Source organism: Taudactylus pleione, unplaced genomic scaffold (genome assembly GCF_031769625.1).
Source record: "Taudactylus pleione unplaced genomic scaffold, aTauple2 ptg000556l, whole genome shotgun sequence".
Taxonomy (NCBI): Eukaryota; Metazoa; Chordata; class Amphibia; order Anura; family Myobatrachidae; genus Taudactylus; species Taudactylus pleione.
This window is the reverse complement of record NW_028284958.1, coordinates 17509920-17536064: the sequence shown is the minus strand read 5'-3', so window position 1 is coordinate 17536064 and position 26145 is coordinate 17509920. Positions and strand designations below refer to the sequence as shown.

The 26145-nt window shown below is 43.2% G+C and overlaps 1 protein-coding gene and 1 long non-coding RNA gene across 3 annotated transcripts in view; one reads left to right on the top strand and one right to left on the bottom strand.

Moving 5' to 3' along the window:
* The window catches only part of LOC148481918 (uncharacterized), a 71568-nt gene extending 62439 nt beyond the window's left edge, over positions 1-9129 (bottom strand). Inside the window, exon 1 of the long non-coding RNA XR_015871810.1 lies at positions 9037-9129. This is a non-coding gene — a long non-coding RNA (uncharacterized LOC148481918). The remainder of the gene's footprint in view (positions 1-9036) is intronic.
* The window catches only part of ADAMTS17 (ADAM metallopeptidase with thrombospondin type 1 motif 17), a 300141-nt gene that overhangs the window by 245841 nt on the left and 28155 nt on the right, over positions 1-26145 (top strand). For both annotated transcript variants that reach the window (XM_088452708.1, XM_088452707.1), the window contains one exon: positions 1640-1775. In XM_088452708.1, the coding sequence (XP_088308834.1) occupies positions 1640-1775 (136 nt within the window). The remainder of the gene's footprint in view (positions 1-1639; positions 1776-26145) is intronic.

The window sequence follows — 26145 nt, the reverse complement described above, 5'->3', positions numbered from 1 at the left end:
ACTACTACAGGGGCAGTACTAAAGGGGCATTATATGGGGGCACTACTATATGATTTCCTTCCTTTCAAATAAAGGGGGTAACGTCGGCGTATCTAAATATATTTTGGGGTAAAAGGTAGAAAAGTTCCCTGAACCCTGTGCTAGAGGGTCTAAAATAGCAAACGTTCATATTTCCATCCTAATGCCCCAGTGAATGTAACAGTGAAAAAAATGGTCACATAAGGGACAATTATCTTATCCGTGAATGCGGCAGCTACTCACATCACGGATGATTATGGAGGACCAACATCGCTTATTTTCCTGTGCACTTCTATGGGGGTAAAATGAGTGATGTTGTGCCTGCGATGTTCCACTGTATCCTCACGCCATTCCAGTATCGCTAATAATTGAATAGGCCCCTCAGTATAGATTAACGTAATTATATGGCAAATGATTCATAGTAGTTTGCTTGTACCCAAAGGTCAGAGTTTGAACAAGCTACATTTGTTATACAGATCCTGTTTATGCCATATGGCACCAGATCCCTGTTGGTGCTCCTCTTCAGGGTTGCGATCTTGTCCTACGATACTTTTTCCTTATTTTGCATCTTATTCGCATCGTAACCACAGAAAAATGTGCCTCTAGTATCCTAGGTACTTAGGATTAGTATTTATTGTCATAAAGAAATTGGTGTAAAACTGTAGATTTAGCACAACGATGCGTGCAACACGTCGTCACTTGCAAGCATTGCGCACGTCACTTGCATTGGACCTATGGCTCTTGCCTTTTTACAGATGAGCGACTGAGTCGCACAAAGAAGCTACATGAAATGCCAGAGTCAGGATTCGGGGTACACACACATTGTACTTTTGTCATATTAGTGATGTGTATAAGACACATGTATTTCCATGTAATGTGTGTGTGTGTACAGGGGTGCAGCTTCAGCACTTCTCCCTCCATTGGGTCGTGGACTACCCCATCCCACCCTCTCTCTGGGACATACACTACTCACCTGGACTCATCTGACCACTCAGGTGAGTAGTCTATGTCCTGGTGGGAGGGGTGGATGGGGTAGTCCATGACCCGATGGAGGGTGATGTACTGAACCAAAATGGCACCACTTGTGCTGACATCTGCGCATGCCTATGTGTGTGTATTATATATAGCTCGGCTTATTTGTACAGAGCTCATGCCTCTTCAGTGCACTTCTGAACTTTTATAACCATGGTAAAGCTTTCATTATGCTCCTTGTTCCAAATACATGTGTGGCTAATGAGAGACTTCTTGTGCTGTGGACCAGATGCTTGCTTCAAATGTTCCAGAGATAGAATGTGCATACAAAAGATGCAAAGTAAAATCAATACAAGAAGACACAGTGCGTTCACAAGACTATTACAGTATGTTCATTAGACCATTTCCTATGAAATACAGAGCAATCTTGGATAGCTTTGCCATAAACATATTTTAGACATATTTTATAATAATCTGAAAATGCTGCGCAGAGAACTCATTGGAGACTCTGTGACCTAATACGGAAACCGCAAGTATCAGCCAATCAGGGAACTTTATTATTTGTAAAGCTTTGTGATGCCTCTGTGTTAGTTATCTGCAATTAATTCTTTATGTATACTTGCACTCATTCTTTAGTCAATTTTTCCAGGTGAACGGAAGACTCTTGTGTCCTGTACAAAAATAGTGAATAAAACTATGTTAATTGTGAATGAAAGCATGTGCCTACATGTGCCCCGTCCTGCCGCACAGGTCCGGAAGTGCAACACACATCTATGTCAGTCCAGGTGGGTCTTGTCACACACGGATACATCATGTCTAGTTTGCTCTTTGATCTTGCAAAATGTTAAACTATATTGATCAACAGAAGTAAAATCATAAACATCTTGTCATGTCTGCTTCCACAGGAGGCTACAATTCAGAACTAGAAATTTTAATTTAATACAGGTGATTGTTATTTTAGCTTCAACAGGAAGCTGCACGGTAAATGTATAACCATACTGTTTTCAGCAAGGCTTTTGAGTAAGTTTGCAGTTTAAAATGTGCCAATCATCTGCACACAGGGAAAGTGTGTGTTCTGATAATGAAGATGTTTCATTCATAAGGAGCCATTAACATCACTGAGATGCCTCTTTGGAACTGATTCCCATGACTGTGGCTCCAGCTAACAAAATGGCTGCCTCCTGTATATGCCGCAGCAATGTCACTGATTTACTTTCCTGAAACTTAGGTCAGCCCTCAAAATGAGTTTAAATGACCAGATAGATACAGATGTGTCTTTATACATTGTGGTAGCAGTCGCTCCAAACTGCCCCTCCAAGTGCGCCAGATTCCAAGAGACCCGGCCACACCGAACGTCTTTCTTGCTCAAAATGTGCCTCTTATTCGAATAAGTAAAACAAATAAAAAGGAACAAAAGTATTCTGCTCGATTGCACTGATCAATGCGATGTGCGACGTGTACATCTGTGTGCGACTGAGTCTGAATCTGTATACGAAGTGGTACAATGCGGCGGCCGCGTCTTTTTCTCACACCAAGTTCCACTGTGCTTCATCTGCGACTTTGTACACGTTTAGAACTAATTCCTGTGTGGTTAAAGTCGCAGCCCATTGTCTCCAGTACAGTGTGGGCCTGATTCAGAGCCGGACGCTCTGACCAGAGCGCTCGCTCTGAATCAGGGCCCTCCTACCTAAAAATGGTAGAGAGCCCTCCTGACCACCCACAGCTTATGCGAGCAGCCAAAAAGATGGTCGTGATGGTCAGGACCATCGCGACCATCAGGCTTGCGACGAGACCCTGCGGTAAGGTCTTCCTGCCGCAAGCCCAGGAGTGGTTTTGGCTCTATCAGAGCCAAAAGCACTCCCACTGACATCACTAGTGATGACAGTGGAGCCGGCTCCAGACGGAAGGCGTTCCCATGGGAACGCCTCCGTCTGGGCAGCAACGCCCCCGGCACGCCCACCAAAGGGGGCGTGCTGTCAGTCACCATCGACAGCACACCCCCTTTGGTGCGAGATCCATAGCGACAGGTCTCGCGCATGCGCGCGACGGAGCTCCCTCCGTCGTGCGCATGCGCATTAGGGCACCATCGGTCTGAATTAGGCCCTGTGGGTGGTGTTTCACTGCGCCTGCAATGCGAAAATTTGAAGCAAATTATGGTACGCTACACCTCTCTGAGAGTATCTGAGTCTTGCGCCATATGACGTGTAGATGCTAGGTGTATGAGGACAACTAATTTTATTCAACAGTATAATAATGAAGCTAATTATATAGCATTCTATATATTTACTGTTTCTTCATGCCATTGATATCCAAATGTACATGTACTCCTCTGACACCTCCCCGTCCCTTGTCTCACGCATTTTCAAACTGTCTATCCGCTATCTGCTCACGTTCTCAAGCTTAATATGTCAAAGCTTGAGCTCATTGTCTTCTATCCTTCTCGTGTCACCACCCCTCCCCATCTCTCTATTACACCTCTATCTCCTCAGGTCATCAAGTCCACTGCTTGAGTGTCACCAGTGGTTCCTTTCTTTTATTCACTCCCCCCATTCTTTGGGCAGGATGCAACAAGGGGAGAAATGCGTTCAAACCCCGAAAATGCGTGTTTGACCGCATTTCTCATATGCACAAAGCCTCGGAATGCGTTGCACCCCGGGGCTAGAGAATAGTGGCTTTACCCTATAGAAACCTATGGGCTTCTGTCAGGAGAGTGCTGTGAGAGGGATCCAATGGGATCCCTTCCAGCACCCCCCGCGGCACATGTGTCCTTCTGCATATGAGCAGAAGGGCGCCAGAGGGGCTTCTGGGTCTTAGACCCAGAAGTCCCTTATTCGCAAAGGGCCACTCTTACCGAGAGAGTGGTCCTTGCGCAGTCGTTCATGCATACCGGTGTTACCAACGCCGGCATGCATGCGAAGAGCGTCAGGATGTATCGCATACTGAATGTGATGCATCATGCATCCTGACCATTCACTTACCAACTCCTCCCGTTTCTTCTCTAGAACATCGCCAGAGTTCACACCTTCCTCTTTATCAATGCTACTAAAACACTTGGTTATTCCATCATCATCTTTCACCTCGATTACTGAAACCTTCTTCTGTCTTCCCCTCAACTGGAACTGGCTCGATTCCCGGCAGCGCTGTTTGGGCCTGTCAATTTTCTGTTTATTATCATTCTCACTTGTAACTTCCTCTTATTTCATCCCCAGCAATTTCCTGCCCTCCCCTATCTCTTCCCTGGCCATTCCCTTTTTTGGGTGCATTATGTCCCTATTTAAATAATGGGAGGGTGCGGGGCCGCAACTAGGGGGGGACTGGAGGTGCACCAGTGTAATCCAGCCCGGCACCGCAGGGAGCCTCCAAGCCGAATGCCCGCTGAGATGTTATTAGCAGCGGGCGCCCGGCTCCTTCCCTGCAGCGCCGCGGTAGCCGGAGGCTGGAGCTCTCTCCTGAACTCCAGCTTCCGGCTCTCCCCACAGGCACTATGGGAGAGATGCACTACAGGGGCATTACTATGGGGACATTACCATATGGCCACTAGTACAGGGGCAATAATACGGGGCATTACCTCAGCATGCATTACTATAGGTGCACTCCTCAAGGGGGCATTAGTATGGGGGCACTGCTGCAGGGGGCATTACTATGGGGGAATTACCAGGCGGGGCGCACCAAATGCCCTGGGTAACAAAAAACCTAGTTTTGTCCCTGGGGGGCACCAATGCTCTTTTTGGCACAGGGCACCAAAAAGTTTCGTTACGGCTGACTGTAACTATGTTATACACGTGTAATTATTTAAATATGCTAGTATGTTATTTTTTTTTTTTACCCTGTTTGTATCTTTTGCTATGTATGGCGTTGCTGAAATTTGAGTCACCTTAAATAAATAACTTTACAAAAAAGAGATGTGTAGAGGATAGGTGCACTATATCTCAAGCTTCCTGACAGACCCTTTGGTGTTTTGGTATCACCCTTATACCCCACGTAATAAGAACAATAAAAGATATCACCAATGCAGTCCGCTCGGCACTAATGCAATAGATTTCCTCCAAGTTACCCCACTCATGGGTATCAATCAGTAATTTCACTCAAAAATAAAGAGAAAATCATTTTCATAACATATGCGTGTGCAAATGGCTCCCCTACCGGATGTAGTGGTCTACAATGAAAGTAGACAAATGAGCGTGTATATCAATAATTTCTGTCCAACTAAGGTCCCCTCTCTTATTCCTCTATTCCAAACATCCATCCGATATATATAAGAATATTAGAGAGAGAGCCTCCATAGTGTATTATTGCATTTATTAACAATTGGACATACTTTTAACAAAAGGAAAACAGAGAAAAGGGTGGCCTCTCACCAGATGTCTATGTCTACCAGTTGTAATAAGTAGACAAAACAAGCAAATAAAGGAAGATCCTCCCAGCATCCCGGGTGTGCTTCCAATATCCTTGGTGAGGTTCCACTCGTCCCTTCAGATGAGTCTCTCCCAGCCAACGCGTTTCGATACGTTTGATGTGCATCTTTATCAAGGCATGACTGGAGACGGTCAGGAGCAGGTTTAAATATCCCCTCTCTTACAGCACCTCTCTCAGAGATGATAGAGTCTTATCTGCAGCCTCTAGTTTTAACCAGTCCCTCACATTTAAGAGACACTAGAGATGTTTTGAAAATCTTGGAAAGTACAATATGGAATGTTGATCACTTTTTAGTGACTGCAGACGTCACTGCATTATACACAAGTATTGATCACCAACAAGGGATGGAAGCAATTCAAAATGCCTTAACAATATCCTCCCTTAAACAGGAGTTACAAGAATTTTTAGCAGAAGGGATAGGTTTTATACTTTTTAACAACTATTTTATTTTCAAAGATGAATTTTTTATCCAAAAAAGGGGCACTGCTATGGGCACTAGATTCGCCCCCAGTTATGCTAACATTTTTATGGATCAATGGGAAAATGAACGTGTTTGGAATAACAACACATTTGGGGCAAATCTAGTGACCTGGCATAGATACATTGATGACATTTTATTTATATGGAAGGGGGATCGTGAGTTTTTAAATCAATTTTGCACTTTCCTAAGACAATGATCAAAATATATTGTTGACTTTTAATATTAGCTATTCTAGTGTTGATTTTTCAGATTTAATGATTTATATTAAAAATAATCAAATAAGAACTAAGAATTTTATTAAACCCACGGATTCTTAAGCATATATAAATCATGATAGTTGCCATCATATCAATTGGCTTAATACCATCCCAATGGGACAATTTAAATGCCTTAAAAGGAATTGTTTGGATAAAGGAGTTTTCATTTCTCAGGCAGAAGATATGATTACAAGATTTTTGAAATGTGGGTATGACAAAGAAAAAGTTAAAACATCTTTAAAACAAGTGACAGATAGGGATAGGGAAGGTTTAATTTATAGCATACAGACAAAAAACAAGAGGGACTCGAATGCCTCAAGATGGGCTTTTATTACGGATTATACAGCCCAACATCATCAAGTCAGAAAGATGTTGAAACGACATTGGCACCTCCAAAAAAAAATCCTATGATAGGAGAAGAGATACCTAAAAATCCTGTCTGTATCTTTAGAAAAGCTCTGATTCTGAAGTCCAAGCTAGTCAAAAGTTTCTGCCCACCAACTCCTAAAACCAATGTAGCATTGTCAGCAGGTTTCTTTAGATGTGGGATATGTATGGGATGTAGAAACATCCCGAATAATTTTGGCAATAAAAAAACAGTAGTTGATATTAATAAAAAAGTTCATCATATTAAGGATTTTATCACATGTCATTCAAAGGATGTGATTTATGGTATTGAGTGCACGTGTGAAAAATTTTACATTGGCAGAACTAGTAGACCTTTAAAAATTAGGATCAGCGAACATCTTCGAAATATTAAAAAAGAGCTAGAGACACATGCACTTTTGGCTCATTTTAAAGAAATACATCAATGTGATATTAGATTTATAAAGAATTTTTATGGGTTAAAAAAGATTACTCCTATTGGCTCATTTTAAAGAAATACATCAATGTGATATTAGATTTATAAAGAATTTTTATGGGTTAAAAAAGATTACTCCGGGAGCTGGGATTATGGATATTACAAGTAAATTAGCCCGTCAAGAAATGCAATTCATTTATAATTTTAAAACTCTTATTCCATCGGGTCTTAATAAAGACTTCGAAGTTAAATGGTTTTTATGAAAGCTTTTAGTATGTTCCATATACAGTCAGGTGCATAAATATTGGGACATTGACAGAATTTTCATATTTTGGCCTCTATTCACCACCACAATGGCTTTGAAATGAAACATACAAGATGTGCTTTAACTGCAGACTTTCAGATTTAATTTGAGGTTAATTACATCCAAATCAGGTGAACGGTGTAGGAATTACAACGGTTTCTATATGTGCCTCCCACTTTTTAAGGGGCCAAAAGTAATGGGACTATCAACTCAAAAGCTAATTCATGGACAAGTGTGGGCTATTCCCTCGTTATTTTATTATCAATTAAGCAAGTAAAAGGTCTGGAGTTGATTCTAGGTGTGACATTTGCATTTGGAATCAGTTGCTGTTGACTCTCAATATGAGATCCAAAGAGCTGTCACTATCAAGGAGGCAAGCCATCATTAGGCTGAAAAATCAAAACAAACTAATCAGAGAGATAGCAAAAGCATTAGGTGTGGCCAAATCAACTGTTTGGAACATTCTTAAAAAGAAAGAACGCACCGGAGAGCTCAGCAACACCAAAAGACCTGGAAGACCACAGAACACAACTGTGGTGGATGACAGAAGAATTATTTCCCTGGTGAAGAAAAACCCCTTCACATCAGTTGGCCAAATCAAGAACACTCTCCAGGAGGTAGGTGTATATGTGTCAAAGTCAACAATCAAGAGAAGACTTCACAAGAGTGAATATAGAGGGTTCACCACAAGATGTAAACCATTGGTGAGCCACAAAAACAGGAAGACCAGATTAGAGTTTGCCAAACAACATCTAAAAAAGCCATTATAGTTCTGGAACAACATCCAATGGACAGATGAGACAAAGATCAACTTGTACCAGAGTGATGGGAAGAGAAGAGTATGGAGAAGGATAGGAACTGCTCATGATCCAAAACATACCACCTCATCAGTGAAGCATGGTGGTGGTAGTGTCATGGCGTGGGCATGTATGGCTGCCAATGGAACTGGTTCCCTTGTATTTATTGATGATGTGACTTCTGACAAAAGCAGCAGAATGAATTCTGAAGTGTTTTGGGCAATATTATATGCTCATATTCAGTTAAATGCTTCAGAACTCATTGGACGGCGCTTCACAGTGCAGATGGACAATGACCCGAAGCATACTGCAAAAGCAACCAAAGAGTTTTCTAAGGCTAAAAAGTGGAATTTTATGCAATGGCCAAGTCAATCCCCTGACCTGAATCCGATTGAGCATGCATTCACTTGATGAAGACAAAACTGAAGGGAAAATGCCCCAAGAACAAGCAGGAACTGAAGACATTTGCAGTAGAGGCCTGGCAGCATCACCAGGGATGAAACCCAGCGTCTGTTGATGTCTATGCATTCCAGACTTCAGGCTGTAATTGCCTGCAAAGGATTTGAAACAAAGTATTAAAAAGTGAAAGTTAGATTTAGGATTGTTTAGTTTGTACCATTACTTTTGGCCCCTTAAAAAGTGGTAGGCACATATAGAAACCGTTGTAATTCCTACACCGTTCACCTGATTTGGATGTAATTACCCTCAAATGAAATCTGAAAGTCTGCAGTTAAAGCACATCTTGTTTGTTTCATTTCAAACCCATTGTGGTGGTGAATAGAGGCCAAAATATGAAAATTCTGTCAATGTCCCAATATTTATGCACCTGACTGTATATGGTTTTAATATGTGATCTTATATTTTAGATACCCCATTTATTGTTTATATTTAGTGTGGAAAATCTGCAAAAAATCCACAACAAAATGGCCACCGCAAGTGTAGACCAGACCGGTGTTTATTTCTGAATGGACGGACACACTGTTAATTACCTGGAAGCCGGATGTTGACATGCATGACCACTGCAGTCTAAGGAAATTGTCATCAATGGGCGCTGCATCAACCATTTTCGGCCGCACCAGAAGTGCGCGATCGTCAGGAGCCGCACCACCTAGCAATAATAAGAAAGGCCACATCACCTGTGGAGCGGGAAATCGGGGTAAAGATAAAAACAGATATGGCCAAAGATGGACTGGATTTTGAAGGGTAATTGGGTTATGTTTAGCGCCGCACTGAGACGGATGTCATCTGGCGCAACATCTACAGGTGAAAAACATCATTCACGTCTTTCACCTTATAGTGTCCCGGCTGCTGAGAATTTGCTATGAGGTATTTGGCATACTTTGGAGTGGGCTGGTAGCTGGTATCACCTCACGTCGATGGTATATACCTGGCCTATATTAACTTATCCTGCTACCTACGGCTCTAGTTCTACATCCCCATGGCTATTGCTGTGCTTACAGAGACACAGCCGTGTGTATATATATATGTTGGAGGAGGCTGAATGTTGATATTTTTATTATAAATGTGTTTCAATCAGCTGCGATATATACAGCATTGAGATATTGAGAAAGTACCTTCAGGAGAAAGAATCTTTATTATTACTTTGATATACTCCCTATATTGAATTCTATACGAGACTTTCCTTAGAAGGTTGGACATACCTTATCTGGTCATTTATATACGAGACCTTTCTCACTACTAAGGATCTCCAGGGTCACTAGTATCATCATTTTCAGTGTTTCTATATTGGTACACTCCAATATAGATTGGTTAACTATACCTCTTTGTGTCATTCGTGTATATATTTATTGTCTTAATACTGAGAATCTGATCAACTCTCTTGCATGTAATTTATTGTGTATACAATTTTTGAATTGGCGTATAGCCTTATTACAATAAAATGCTGTTTTTATTCTATTGTATGTTTTGAACTGATGTCCCGGCATAGACTCTAGAGCGCAGTCTTTCTCTTTGCTCTACTCCAATTAATAAGGTTGACATAACCTTATTTGACTGCTGAATTATTGTCAGATTTCTCTATTCTATTGGCGCTAGGTTTTTTTCTTTATTTGTTCTTTTTATGTTTAGTGGATAGCAGATCCATGTCTGGTATTAGGACTATTTTGTATGTATGTAGCAGGGGATATTTAAACCTGCTCCTGACCATCTCCAGTCATGCCTTGATAAAGATACACATCAAACGTATCGAAACGCGTTGGCTGGGAGAGACTCATCTGAAGGGACGAGTGGAACCTCACCAAGGATATTGGGAGCACACCCGGGACGCTGGGAGGATCTTCCTTTATTTGCTTGTTTTGTCTACTTATTACAACTGGTAGACATAGACATCTGGTGAGAGGCCACCCTTTTCTCTGTTTTCTTTTTGTTATTAGTATGTCCAATTGTTAATAAATGCAATAATACACTATGGAGGCTCTCTCGCTAATATTCTTATATATATCAGATGGATGTTTGGAATAGAGGAATAAGAGAGGGGACCTTAGTTGGACAGAAATTATTGATATACACGCTCGTTTGTCTACTTTCATTGTAGACCACTACATCCGGTAGGGGAGCCATTTGCACACGCATACGTTATGAAAATGATTTTCTCTTTATTTTTGAGTGAAATTACTGATTGATACCCATGAGTGGGGTAACTTGGAGGAAATCTATTGCATTAGTGCCGAGTGGACTGCATTGGTGATATATTTTATTGTTAAATAAATAACTGCTAATGATAATAGTAATCTAATAATCAATTTTTTAACTTTTTATGTTTTTACTTTATAGTTCCTTCCTTTCCTGCTGGTATGTATTTTCCAAAACTGATCTATCAGCTCCTTCTAAAGTTATGAAAATAAATGTCTATTCTTTGGAAAGAGGATAGAAAAAGTGATGAAAACAAATCATATCTGCTTTAAGCACAATATCCTGTCCACAAATCATTATTTGATGTTTTAGATGACACCAGTGTTTTATGGCAGGATGGCAACCCTCTTTAAGACATTGTAGAAGATCTACCTTAGTATACAGACTATATTACAACATGCATCTAAACCAATATACACTGTACAGTGCAAAATATATACTTGATATGCATGGTATTGCAAAAAAGGATTTGCGGGTTTAGACAAATATATCAAAGTAAATATTTAGCTTGCATGGTATGGTACAAAAGTAAATCCCTGCGACACACTGTCCCAATGCCACTGTTATACAGTTAAAGGGCCAGTATATACCACCATACTTAGCTCCATCATACCACTACATTGCCTTATACGTAAAAGCTCCAAATATCATCATAGTGCCACCTGTACAGCAAGAGTGGCACCTTTGTGTCAGTACGCTGATTACACAGCATCAAGATTCTTCTGCTTATTGTACAGTGGGCCTGATTCAGACCCGCTCGCAAGCGCTATGCGCTCGCAAGCGGGTTGATGGTGGGGCTGCGCATGCGTGAGCCCCAGAGCGAGTGAGAAATTCACTCGCTCTGGGGTGGCTGTCGATGTTGATCGATAGCTCGCCCCGTTTTGTAGGCGGGGAGTGGGAGTGGCTGGACAAACGGAAACATTCCTGAAGGAATGCCTGCCGTTTGTGGGCGGCCCTACTGACATCACTCGTGATGTCAGTAGTGAGCTTCCTGCTCTATTAGAGCAGGAAGCTCACTGGGGCTTGCGGGAACGAGACCCTACCACAAGGGTCTCGTCGCAAGCCCAATGGTCGCGACCATCGCGACCATCACCTGGCCGCTCGCAATAGCTGTGGGTGGTCACCCACAGCTTAGCGAGCAGCCAGGAGGCCGGGTCAAAATAAAAAGCGTCCGCCCTGATTGTGGGCCTGATTCAGAGCCGCTCGAGACCATCACGACCATCGGGCTTGCGACGAGACCCTTGTGGTAGGGTCTCGTGGCCACAAGCCCCAGATAGATTTCGGCTCTAACAGAGCCGGGATCTCTCCACTGACATCACTCGTGATGTCAGTGGGTCCGCCCCCAAATGGCAGGCGTTCTCATGGGAATACCTCCGTTTGGGCAGCCACCCCACTGAACATCGACAGCTTGCCCCCGTTGGTGCGAGACCCGGAGCAACGGGTTGCCCGTCGCTAGCCGGGTCTCGTGCATGTGCACGACGGAGCCGGCTCCGTCGTGCACATGCGCTGTGGGCCACCATCGACCCGGTTGCGAGCGCTCAACGCTTGCGGCCAGGTCTGAATCAGGCCCTCAGAGCGAGAACTCGCTTATTGCGAGCTCCTCTGAATTAGGCCCACTGATCGGATTGACTGACATTTTTTTTTGCTCCAGTGTGTGCAGTTTGCCATGTAAAGACCTGTACCCACTAAGTGACCATGCTTTAGTCTTTCACAACGGGTAACAACCTGTTTTGTACTATTCCCATCATACCAGGCGGGTAATGTTGTTGATTCACCCAACCCCTTCCCCATACAGCACCCCTTCCTTCTGATTCCATTCTCGGCAGCAGTACAGTACAGCGACCTTACTATAAAGTTGATACAATATATATAGTACCTTTCGTACTCTGGATAAGTGTGCAGGCACTTATTTTATTAATTTCTGTAATGGTTTAACTTATATAGTCTACTTTCTGTAACTAGTTATTAGACAAAAAAAAAAAGACGGTACTGAGTGCCCCTGAGTATCACTGGTAAGGAGCACCCTTACAGGACATTAGTATTAGGTTTCTCAGGGTCACACAGGCAAGGCAACAGCAGCATGTGAAATCAGCAATACAGAACCGACATAGATGACTAAATCTTAGCTGTGGATGGCTGCCACATTACAGGCAAGAGACGGCTTTGAGATTGCCATCCTGATTAAGGAATAGCCATGTTAGCACTTACGTTTTATAGATCTGGGGTGACCTTGCCTTTTTTGCTGGGAGCTACAGGTCTTCTTAATGACAACTGCACAAATAAATCCGAATAAAACACAACATTCCCCTCCCCCCAAATCTCTGCTGGATAGGACGTAAAAATATAAAGAAGTGACTGGTTCTGGCAGCCTTCCCTCTTGTGCATGTCTTCAGGTGTGCCTGTCTTTTTGCATCATTTTCAGGCACAGTTTAGAATCTCACATTTCAGAGTAGAAGTTTACAGTGTGTGTGTGTGCTCCCTGCTCGGCCCGTCTGATTTTACTGATCTGTAATCCCTTTTACTGGCCCAGCTGAGGCTTTCATGTGTTTTCATTAGCAGGTGTTAACGTCTGCCGAGCAAGCACGGTTATAAAGATCCTTTCTCTTTCCCAGGCCCCTCTCACCTTGTACTGTCTATTTCTGCCTCCTTAACTCTGTGTACATGGCTGTGTGAAAGTGCTGAAATTCTTAGAGACTTGGCAACTCCATATCGACTTGACATTCCGCATTCCCACGCTCACTGACCACATTCACACTTCAAGTGCCGTTCTTGGGATCTCTGTCAGCAGTGTGGTTTCTTTTTTTAAACCTCTTGATAAAGTTGCTTTCCAGCCCCGTTTCTATCCCCAGGTACTAGACGCGCTGACTGTGCAGATGCCGGTTCCAGAAGTTGCCCATATTCCCTCGTTCTGGATCTGAATTCACAAATCTCACTATTCCACCCACTCTATGATTGTCCTACTTACAGTAGTTCTGACTTTGACATCAGCACAATATCTGCTACTGTATGTTGATCATGGAACAAGAACAGCCCTTATAGGTCTTCTGTTTTCTGCCTACTCTCGGGATAACTGGTTCTAAGAGCAGTCTTTGTATTTAGTGACTCCCAGAGACATTTTTATAAAACCTTTTGTAAAAGACTAAGAAAATAGAATATGGTGCAAAAAATAGATGTATTTTTATTTGCAAATGTGACGCCTGATAAAATCCTTGGTACTATGGGCTGGCTGGAGAATAAGGGCCTTAAGCAGACTTGAATGCAAGTTGGTTTTGCTGATGTATCTTCCATATTTTAACACTGTTCATGCTCCGGAAACGAGCGTACAAAACTTGGGCAATACCTAGTCGTAGACCGTTCAGTCTTGGCGCTTGCGGTTGAAGGGCTTAAATGAGTGGTAACCGGGCATCCGCACATAGAGGCTAATTCAGAGCCGCTCGCAAGTGGCTCGATGTTACCCCACTGTGCATGCGCCGCCTCCATATTGCGCATACGCGAGACCTGTCCAGCGACTGCAGCTCAGTCGTTACGGGTCTCGCTACAAGATGGGGCGGCTGTCGATGGTGAGTGACAGCTCGCCCCTTTCTGTAGGCGGGGGAGGAGCAGTGGCTGCACAAACCCAGGCGTTCCCTTAGGAACGCCTGCCGTTTGTGGGTGGTCCTACTGACATCACTAGTGATGTCAGTAGTGGACTTCCTGCTCTATTAGAGCAGGAAGTCCACTCGGGCTTGCAGGAGCCGAGACCCTACCACAGGGTCTCGTCGCGATAATAGCGACGGACTCCAGGCCGCTCGCACAAGCGGTTTTTAGACTTATTATTGGCACCAAAGACAGGGCTGGTGCAAGTGCCCACTGATAATGAGGATGGCTGTGAAACTAAAGTGGAAGTAGCTGCTGCCGTGACTGTTTCTTTTGCCTCAGCCACGACTGCTTCTTTTGGTGCAGCCACTACTGTGCCTTTATGCTAATGCCACGGCCGATGGTCTTCCTACTGAGATGCCCACTGACTGCGGGGCTAATCCATCGCTGTGCATATTAAGACGCACCATCAGTTACAGCATTGAAGATTGCACCAGCCCTATGGAGGCACAGATTCTCCATCTGAACATGGCCGCCTGTGTCAGTGCAACTGCGTCTTTAGATGCAGTTGCTGATGGCGACACATCCGTCTCTGGCTAGCCACTACCCTGTTACCAACGTGAAACGTCCACTAAAATTACGGCTCTCTGCGTGCAATTTAAATCTGCTCCTTAGCGCAGTAACCAGCAGGACGCACGCGCAGTTAGACTTGGACGCATTCACACACTGAAAACATTGATCTTGTGTGGGACATCAACACTTTGTGAAACCTATGAATCATGGGGGGCGTTACGTACTGCAGAAATGCGTACACCTCTGCATACAAGCTAATAATACACATTTAGTTCCATGTACGCAATGCAGGCGCAATTACGTTAACCCCTACATCAGTCCCTAAACCTATATTTCAGTTTGCAACATTTTGGCCTTTTGCATCACACTTATATTACATGCTGACAGTGTTTGTTACAGTTGTTTCTATTGTGCTACTTTTTGCTATTTGTAAGTTTTTGAAACAAAGTTTTCATTCATCCTGGGACACTGAATGAAATATAATAGCTCCCCCATGTGTCATTCCGGTTGTGAACAAATTTTGCTTAAATCTTTTCTGAAAGCTTTTTGTGTTTTTTTTTTATACAAAGTATTTTTGCAATTTCTGTCATGTTGCCGATAGTTACAGTATGTGACCCAGCCAGATTTGATTGTGAGCCCTTGCAGAGAGAGGCTCATACCTGTAGCCTATGGTACTGTGTAGAAAACTGTGCTTCATTTAGAGGAGCCCTGGTTGTTTAGACAGAGGGAATATGGTATATGCGGTTCAGTCTTGTTACTTTCTCTCTTTAGAAAGGATCTTTCCTGTTTCTTGGTGCAGTGGAAATAAAAATTGAAATCTAATATGCCAGATGCCTCGCAGGACTGTTGTGTGAATGCTGAGCTTTGTGTGCAAGCCTGAAACACACGTCCGGGGGATGTTAAACTACATCTAATCCCCAAGCGTGTGCTTCCAGGTCCTGTGAAGATAATGAATGGAACTTCTCACACTTGCCCTGACAGACAGGTTTATTGGTCTGTTAGTGGGGATGGTTACAGTATGTTGGCCTTGGTTCTAGAACCCAACCTATTCCCCAAATGTGACATACGGTTATTGTTACACATTTAGCAACAGATCTGGTCTGTAATTTTTTTTTTTGCCTACATAGGGCAATTGAGACAATGATGGAGCAGTGGTAATCCCGCCTCTCTAAACCCAGGGCCTGTGTGCCCTTTCCACATATCTAAGCCTTTTTGGTAAATGGAGTCATTGCTCAGTTATTTTAGGATTGAATTAGTAACCACAACAAGACCCATTGAGAATAGTGGCTTTTAATAAGACATTCAAGGAAAACAACAAATAAATGCTACATTTTCAATGTATTGTGCAAAATTTAATATAGGAATTTATGATATTATTATTATTATTACTTATATGGTGCTACATGGTGGAAGGAACAAAATGCCATGTGTACATGGGTGATCATACAGGACAGTAACAGACAAGTTCGTATCATTATAATCCAAAGATTAGATAATTATATAGAGATCACAGAGGGAGAAATGGCCCTGCTCATAAGTGCGAACATTCTAGAGGGCTATGGTGGATATATAATGAGAGAGAGGGGAGCAGAGGCCCTGATTCAGAACCGGACGCTTTGACAGAGTGCTCGCTCTGAATCAGGGCCGGGCTTTTTTTTTTTTTTTTTTTTTTAGAACTGCCTCCTGGCCGCTCACATAGCTGTGGGTGACCACACACAGCTATAGCGAGTGGCCATGATGATGGTCGCGATGGTCAAGACCATCGCGACCATCGGGCTTGCGACGAGACCCTTGTGGTAGGGTCTCGTGGCCGCAAGCCCCAGAGAGCTTTCGGCTCTAGCAGATCTTGTGATGTCATGGGGCCGCCCCCAGACGGTAGGCGTTCTCATGGGAATGCCTCCATCTGGGCAGCCACCCCCCGGCCCGCCCACCAAAGGGGGCGTGCTGTCACTCAACATCGACAGCACGCCCCCTTTGGTACGAGACCCGGAGCGACGGATTGCCCGTCGCTAACTGGGTCTCGCGCATGCGCACGACAGAGCCGGCTCCGTCGTGTGCATGCGCTCTAGGCCACCATCGACCCGGTTGCGAGTGCTCAGCGCTTGCGACCGGGTCTGAATCAGGCCAAGAGTTGGGTGTTGCAGAGGCTGAATATTTAAGAGAAGGGGTGGTAGGCTTGGGTAAATAGATGAGTTTTGAGAGCACGTTTGAAGGCTGAGATGGGGACTGATTGTCTAATAGAGGGTGGGAGAGCATTCCAGAGTATAGGAGCAGCACAGGAGAAATCCTGGAGTCTGGCGTGGAAGGAGGTGATCAGTGAGGAGGAGAGGCACTGGAAGAGTAAAGTGTGTGGAAATGAGAGTGGATATGTGAGTGTGAATTTGGTTCTCGGGGGAATAGGGAGCCAGTTGAGTAACTGGCAGAGAGAAGCAGCAAAAGAGGAGCGGAGGGAGAGGAAACTGAGACAGGCAGCAGAGTTGTTTGAGTGAATGGAGGGCGACATATGTTCTATTACTTCATGTGACTAGAGCTGTCATATTTCCCAATTTTCTCAGGATACAGTAGGCCCAGTTTTCAGTACAGGTAGTTCTGTAAGTAAACACATCTGTTAGAGGCCATGCACTTTTGGTGTGTATAAATGATGAAAATAGATTTGTTCATTGGTTTACTGAACATATAAGAATGCTAAGTTTTCTCCTTTAAAATGTTGTGGTACTATCGCCAAGATCAGGAGGTCACATTGTAAGTTTGAAGATACATTGAACAAAGCTATGTAGAGGAGAGGGGATGTTTTTGTAGTACCATGTCACCCTATCACTGTTCTAGCATGCATACTATACAGGTACAGGTGACCAGCATACTAAGAAGCATCTCATTTGACCACTGTACAATGCAGCACCCACCTGATCAATTCCCTCACACAGCATTGTTGATACTGCACCTCATATCAGGTGCATTGTAAAGCAACCAGCACTACCATTGCTACTACTCCAGTGAACTTAACATTTAATGGAAAATATCTGTCAACTCTAGTTGGCTGTTGAAGTTCACTAGAAGAAAAGCAATTGGTGCAGCAATGGGCCATCTGACTTTACAATTCAGAAATAGGTGGTACCTAAGAATGACCAATCTGCTAGTCATCTCAGTCACCCTGACAGATGCTCTTGGTAAGGAGCTGGATGGGTACAACACCCACAACTTCTCATCTGGTTCTCCGATTCTGAAGGGCCACCACATAATGTATGTTTGCAGGATGCCCAACATTGCTGCTCCCTTCATGGATAGGTTTATGGGTGATCTGAGTTCCGTCATAGATCACATTTATGGCTTATACAAGGACATATGGCTGCAATAGGATGATGACAATGTAGGCAGCTAGTACTAAGAACAGAGCATTCCGACAAGGGTTAGGCCTGCTGTTACCCTCTCTTTAGGAGTCTGGCCTAATTTGCACGTTGCATATCCAGGATAACCACTTCCCTATTCACAATATACACATATCTCTGTGAGCTGTGACATTTTGTTCCTAGGCGCACTCATTGTAAAGAGAACACATCTTTTTATCTGAACGCCATGGTTTTCTCATTCAGATTTGCCTTGATTACCAGTAACGTCATTATAATGTGGCCAAGACTACCTCCAGATATGTACAGTGAATATACCATCCACGTTCTACATGTTAGCAGCAGTAGATCACACGTAATGTAGATCACTATTAAATGTGATCTAATGCTGTGAGGTGAAGAATATACATTCATCAGATCTCTCTGGTATCATCTGCAACCACCACCACTTCCATGTAAGGGAAAAAAAAGTTTAAAAACAATATGGGAAGGATGTTTCAAACCTTCTAGAGAAGACGGGTGCAGATGTTTCAAATAGTGTCATTTTATAGAATTCAGCTATCATTTTATAGAATTGACTTGATAAATGATAGCAGGAAGCTGATTGGTCTCCCCCTAAATGATAAATAAGTAGTTTCTCCTGCGTAACACTGATACTTCTGCATAGGCGTTTAGCATGCATGCTTCAGTGCCATGCACAATGAATGTGGTCAGAAACCCACAAATGAAAATAAATGTATTGTCACGTGCTACGAAGATAATGACCTATCTGTCTTGAAACAATATGCTTGGATAGGATAGTAAATAAAATGCTAACATAATAGGTAAACTTTGTTTGGTTATCAACCGGTAATGACTCTCAGCTTAGTAATAGCAGTAATAGCAATTTGAATATAGTCTGGTTGTAATCCGGGGATAGTCTGATGTTGTGGGTAAGTGCTGGATATGACAGTTGAGATCCGCACCATTTCAGAAACAAACATCAGTCATCAGTACTAATTCCGTCTTATCTTGGTCATTTGAATTATGGAAAAATAAAAATTTTAAAAAATATTTCTTGTATATAGAAGACCGCTCTGGGAAAAGCAAGATACATATACGCAAGTAGAAAGAGGTAGGGGCACTGCGCACTTTGGCACAAATGTGTTTTTGATCTGCAAAAATTACCCAACAATTAGAAAAGTGTCCAAAATTCTGTTTTCTCCAGTCAGTCTTCCCATTTAATTTTTCCCATCACTAAACAACCACAGTAACTAATATTTTGGGACACATGCCTAGAAAACTCATTTGCCATGGGGCCTATTTATCAAGTCGAAATCATGCAGAAACAGCTATTTTTTAGGTATCGGGCTATTTACCAAAAGCTGAACAGAGGAGATATCATGGATATATCTACATTCAGCTGGGTAATGCACAAGCCCGCAGCCCCCATAATTCATAAATGGAGGATGCAGTCTGCAGCAGTTCAAGCTCTGAAATGTAAACTGTTTGGATCTTGATCCTGGCAGCTAATAACATCTCCAGATGGCGTTAGCTGCCGTAGCCTCTATGCCAAATTATTGCCGCAGATCCCTCCATGTAAGCCTGGACAGTGTGTATGTGCAGCCTGGTACAGAGTACAAACGCCGGGTCAGAACCCAGAAGTCACTTCTTTTGGCATCGTGATAAGGAAGAAGGAAAATGTCTCCATTATGGCATCTGTTATTGCTGTAGATAAGGGTTATACAGATGGTAATGAGGCGACAATGTGTGCAATTGTCTATATGGCTTGCATGGTAGCTAACATGCCAGATTTCATGGCTACCCCTGTTACACCATAACATCCAGTATTTGATGTCCTGATTTTCAGTGTACATGCTGGCCTCTCCTATCCACATAAGGGACACTTGTATAAGATGGGTCTCTCCTATTTTATATGCCAGCTGTGATGTTTAGTGCAAGAGCGGGCATACAGTATGTGGACATGATTACTGTGTGATGAGTGTATGAGGATAGCGGTGACTGACAGTGGTAGTAAGGTACAAGGGAGAGAGGAGAATTATCCTGGGATCAACCTGGGGAAGTCACAAAGCAGAATAACTGGTTTTGTTTGTGTAAAAATGTAATTTAAATAGTCCTGTCTGCTGGCCTTACAATCCTGCCACCTGCTGGAGACCGATGTCACTGTATGCTACCAAAGCCACTTGTATTACTTGTTTCAATGTTATTATTATTAATAATAGGTTTTGATTAAAATTCTCACATACAGATGTGTCCACATAAACCTATCTTCAACTTGCTTTATTTGGATTGCCACGGACATTGCGATTTAGCCGTGTCTTAAAATATGCATCTAATCCTAAATACTCAGGGCCTGCTTCAGGTTGGTTCACAAAGCTGCGTTCGCACGCACCCTGCTCGCTGCAAAAATATGCTAATGAATGCAATCGCACGGTAACCGCAGCTCTATACCAATACGCCCATCACTGTATAAAGCCGCCCACTTCCCATGGCATGCATCCGCAAGTCAGCGAAAAACATCGCGTAACATCGGAACCATCCGAACAGTTGTGGTTGACCTGACCCCACCGCACAAACTGCTAAACTTCTTGTCGCCATCTAGACTTCTGCCAGCATATGCTATCACAGGGGCATAATTATGCACACCCCTGTAACTGCTTTTAAATGCCCAGGCACACCTGCATTTCTCTGACCACACCCCATTACCACCCTCAAACGGTCACTTCATGTCAATCACTGTGTGAGAAACCTGCGTGCTCACTGCGATCGCTTCCCGATTGCAGTGGCCGGTGTGTGCACGCACACTGTGTCTTATACGCATGCGCAGAATGCAAACATCGGCTGGCTGCGTGCGAACGCAGCCTTGTGATCCAACCTGAATCAGGCCCTCAGTACACTATTTGCGAATTAGGGCCTGATTCAGAGATGTACAGTATGCTAACCCGATGGTTAGGGAACATCTCCAATGTTTGGGAATCTGCGGTTGCACAGGACCCATTCTGCTCATGTTCAGGACGCGTCCTGCGATCTCCACACAGGGCCTGATTCAGAGAGAGATGGAATTGCAGAGCCGCACATAAGCAGCTGTGCAATTCCGTCCATCTCAAATACAGCAGGTGTCGTCTGTAGGAAGCAGTCACCTCTTTGCTGCATCTGCCACCAAGATTGCAGTCTGGGATCAACATCGCAACAGGATGGTTGCTCCTTTGGCCAGGCTGCGGTAGCTGAAGCTTAGAGCAGCATGGCCGGGTCCTGACTGCTGTAAGGGTCCTGGCTGCTGGTCTCTTCCCTCCTGGAAAACTGGGAATGTTGACCAGCCAAGCCTTCTCCGCCCCCCAAGCGCCTCAGCAGTGCAAGTCATTCTGCAACTTGGCAGGGTCTGCGAGCGAGATCGCAGGGCCGTTCTGCACATGCGCAGACCCTAAACCATTAGCGATGTCCGCTAACCATCAGGTTAGCGTACATCTCTGAATCAGGCCCGTAGTACTCTATAGCGACTTACATTGCGAAGGTGAGGAAAAGTGATTAAGTACTGGAATTGCTTCCTGTGGTGAAGCATCTAGCTCACACCGTATGGGGTATAAAGGATAGGTGTGACAGCATGAAATAAACATGCTATATTGTTTGCATTGAGTATAGTGTATATAAGTGCTGCATGTTCCCATAGTAATAGCTATTGTCATGCAGTATAATGTAGAACTAAATGCAAAGCAACCAAGCAGCACGTGCATTACATGTGTCCAGGTTTACACGGTTGATCTGGCAAATTTAGTCAGATACTTTAAGAATTGCGGCTGATATGTGTTAATCAACAGAGGAGGGATTTCTCCCTGTTAGTGCTGGCAGCACAGACAGTCAGACTACCGGGCTGGAAAATGTGCAGGGAGCCTCTCACGGCAATCACACTGGAATGTTAGTGTTGGACTGCAGGGCTGGCCTGGTGCAGCTGTATTAGCCTAAAGCATTCCCTGTTATTCTGAGGGGACTGGGTGTGGTGGGACCTGCTACCCAAACCCACATTCACCTGATTATTTTCTGTCTGGATGGATGCATACGTTTAACCCCTCGGCTCTGTCTCACTTTATAGAATATTTGCTATGCTATGTAATGTGTACCTGCCCCCCTCTGCTGGTCACATAAGTCCAACTGATACAGAATCATAACTTTGGCTCAGATTGTTCGGATCTCAGAACAAGGCAAATCGTCATCTTTCAAAAAGATGACATTTTGCCTCGTTCTGCACTTGGTGGGAATTTCGGAGCTCTAATTAATAATAGTAGATATTTGTAGAGATGGAATCTAATGGACAACCCATGTTCTGAACACTGACTTTGATCGCAATTATTTTGTGACTTGTCTTACACAGCAGCACATAGGGGCTGTTCCCTCCATTTTCTCCCATCTTTTCCTTGCCCAACCTGCTTTGTGTTATCACAAGGAAATTATTGATTTTGGTTTCACTGACAGAAAAATGTAAGAAAAAATGCTAAAAATGTAATTAAAAAATATGTACATATTAAATATAGTTTAGGATAATAAGCGGTCTATTTACTAAGCTTTGTTAGGAGATAAAGTGAACGGTGGTAAGGTACCAGCCAATCAGCTCCTAACTGCCAAATCACAGGCTGTGTTTGAAAAATGACAGCTAGGAGCTGATTGGCAGATACCTCCGTTCACTTTATCTCCTATCAAAGCTTAGTAAATAGACCCCTAAGAGAGAGATGTATCAAACCTTGTGGAGAGATAAAGTGGATTGATAAAAAGTACTCACCAGCTCCTAACTGTCATATTTCCAACACATCCTGTATAATGACACCTAGGGGTAAATTTACTAAGAATCGAGATGTCAATCTCGGGTGAGTTTAGGCATGTTTTTCACCTCGCAAATTTACTAAACTCTCTCCCAAACTCGGGTGAGATCGCAAACTCGAATCTTCTCACCATCGGCCAAACTCGGAAGTACTTTTCATGAAAAAGATGCAGTTTGCAAATTTACTAAGATTCGAGATTTAATTCTCAGGTGAGTTTAGAGCAAACTTGCTGAGAAATTAAAATTTTAACACTCAACCTCCTGAGCTGCGAGTTTGCCAGAAACATACACAAATCACAATGATTTGTGTATGTTTCTGCATGTGTACTTAATGCATAGTGTTTTTATTTTTAAAAAAATTACGTAGCCCCCCCTTCCCAAAAGCCATAACCAGCCCCGAACTTGTCAGTCGGTCCTGGTTCTAAAAACTACAGGGAATAAAATGAGTATGTTTCCACCGTAATTCAGGAACCAGCACCAGACTGCAGGGCTAGTCCTGGCTTTAAATATAAGGGGGAAAAAATAGCGTAGCTGTCCCGAACACGTGGCAGTTCAGCGGTTTGTCCCTCGCTTCCAGGTAGCGGCCCACATAGGGCCACTCAGCAATAGTCTTAAAGGGCCAGGCACACCATAGCTGACATCACATGAGTGCCAAATTCAAGTTTCCTCCTATATAAGGAGGTTCCTAGGGCACCCCTGTGCCAGAGTATAGGCTCCCAAATCATACCAGTGTTCCTACCACTAATGATCCCTACTGCTCATTCCTGACCCTTGGCTTGCTTGTGTCCTGATTCCATCTCCTCCCTGGTACTGCGCTTGGTATTCTGGTATTGACCTTGGCTATTCTCTGTGACCTGTTTTTGCCTGATCCCTGGTACTGCTTGTCTGTCTGGCTCTGACCCGGCTTGTTGACCACGAGTACGCTTACTTCGTACCCTACCACACTCCGATGTACACCGGCACCTGTACTAGGGAACCAAGTCAGAGGACCGCGACCTGCATGTTGAATGCAGCTACCTTCTTGAGAGGGTCTCTGGTGAATACCGCCGGCATGTTAGGCTCCGCACCTCTGTACTGGGTCTAGTCAATCCCAAAGTACGGGCAATAATCTATTATCTATCCAAAAGTTTGTTATAAATTGCAAGTCTTGTGTTGACCTGTTATCCATAGGCAAGACACAATTTAATCTTTACATACAGCAAAACTCAACCTGTGACTCTCTAGCTTTGAAACTACAAGCGCCAGCATTCCCTGCTTGATTAGCTTGTAGGTCCCTAACAGCTGGTGAGCTCCAGTTTACCTACATGACTTTAAAAAATAATTATATATGTCAACATGACATATGGGAGAGGTAAACCAAGTCAATACTTTCCAACATTCACCTGTTTCACATTCATACGTGTTCCCAGTTCTTTAGATCACAGCTATTCGGGTTTAATCCACTGACGATAAAAACAAAAACACCTTAGAATGTTTGGAAGACTCAGGATAACGACAACTTTTCTTTCTCTATTCATCCCAGTCTACTGTAAGTGCAAATACACATCCATATTTCTATTTATAAGGATTTATTATGTCCTAATCTCTAAGTATGCTATAATATAATGTAGTGTCGTTATTATTTATTACGCTTTTCCCTTTCCCTCCTCTTCTTCTCTACATTTGTGTCTCGTCCACTGTCTGTCTGGTTTTCCGTGTCCATTGGGGTAGTGTCTGCTGACCCTATACTGTCTCTTTTGTTAAATAAGAAAAAAAAATCAAGCACGGCAGAGGATATGTGAAATACATTTATTTCATTGGGAAATAAGTGGGATAAATGTGAAAAACACATTTTTAGATCAATTCAAGTCTGTGCATTGGAGCCAACTTTTCAAAATGATTGGGGGTGCCCCTCCATGTAGCTGAAAAATGGCATTACATAGATATGGATGGTGGTAGTGCAACAACACTACACCCACAGAGCTGGCTTCGATGAGGCTGTGTATATCTGAACTCAGTGATACATGTGAAATACCAGAAGTCTCTGTTCTCGCTTTCTACCGATTTGTAACATTTTCTTGGAGGGAGTTGCTCAGTTTTTGAAACCAGCAGAGTATTAATGACAGTCTGCAAGAATTGTTGGAATTTATGTGTACTATTGCATGATAGAGTACACATGTTGTTCTACACTCAAACCAATCATACCCATGGCTCTCTCTACATCATCTGGGTTTGTACTGTCTTAGATCAATTGTAACTTTCCACAACCTTTCATGCTTTAGTTGCATTTCCATAACAAATGTCCATGTGGTGTAATTCTCTGCACCTTTTAGTTTGATAAACCCCAGTATGGGTGTAGCTTCTGTGTGCATGCTTCTTACTGACACCTTCTATGTTTTCTCTGTGCTGAGTGACACACTGCGCTTGAAACACACTATACTGTCTTCATTCTGTGTTTGCAGGTGTCTAATGTCGTCTGTGTGCTGCTGGGTGTTATGACAGCTTTGGGTCTGTGTGACTGGCGCTTGTGTGCCTAGGCCCATAACCTGTTGGAATATTTGTGTACTATAGTGGTGGTATGGCAAAGTAGTTGTACACACCAACAGATGCCCTGGGGTATATTTACTAAAGTGTAGGTTTTTAGAAGTGGAGATTTTGCCCATAGCAACCAATCAGATTCAATCTATTATATTCTAGAACAGTGGTGTCAAACTCTGGTCCTCCAGCTTCAGTGAAACTACACATCCCAGCATGCAGTGCCACAGTTTTGCTATTAGGGCATGCTAAAACTGTGGCGGGGCATGCTGGAATATGTAGTCCCACTAAAGCTGAAGGGCCTGAGATTGACACGAAAGAAAATATGGAGAGCGCTGGACAGAGGTAAATGAATTTAATATTCAATTAGACATAATATTAAAAAACTGACATTTAGAAACATATATAACAGTCAAAATACATAATTCCTGGATAATAGAACCACCTGAGATCTCCTATAAGGAGAATATCTTATGTTATAGTAAAATGGTAGCATGCACCAAACAATATGTGCAAACATAGGTTAGTAACAAAGCATCTCATACATTCCACACAGGAACTGAAGAGCATAGATATATCAAAATGTTAGTAAACGGAGAGTTTGCATGCATAAAGTAATTCCAGCTGTG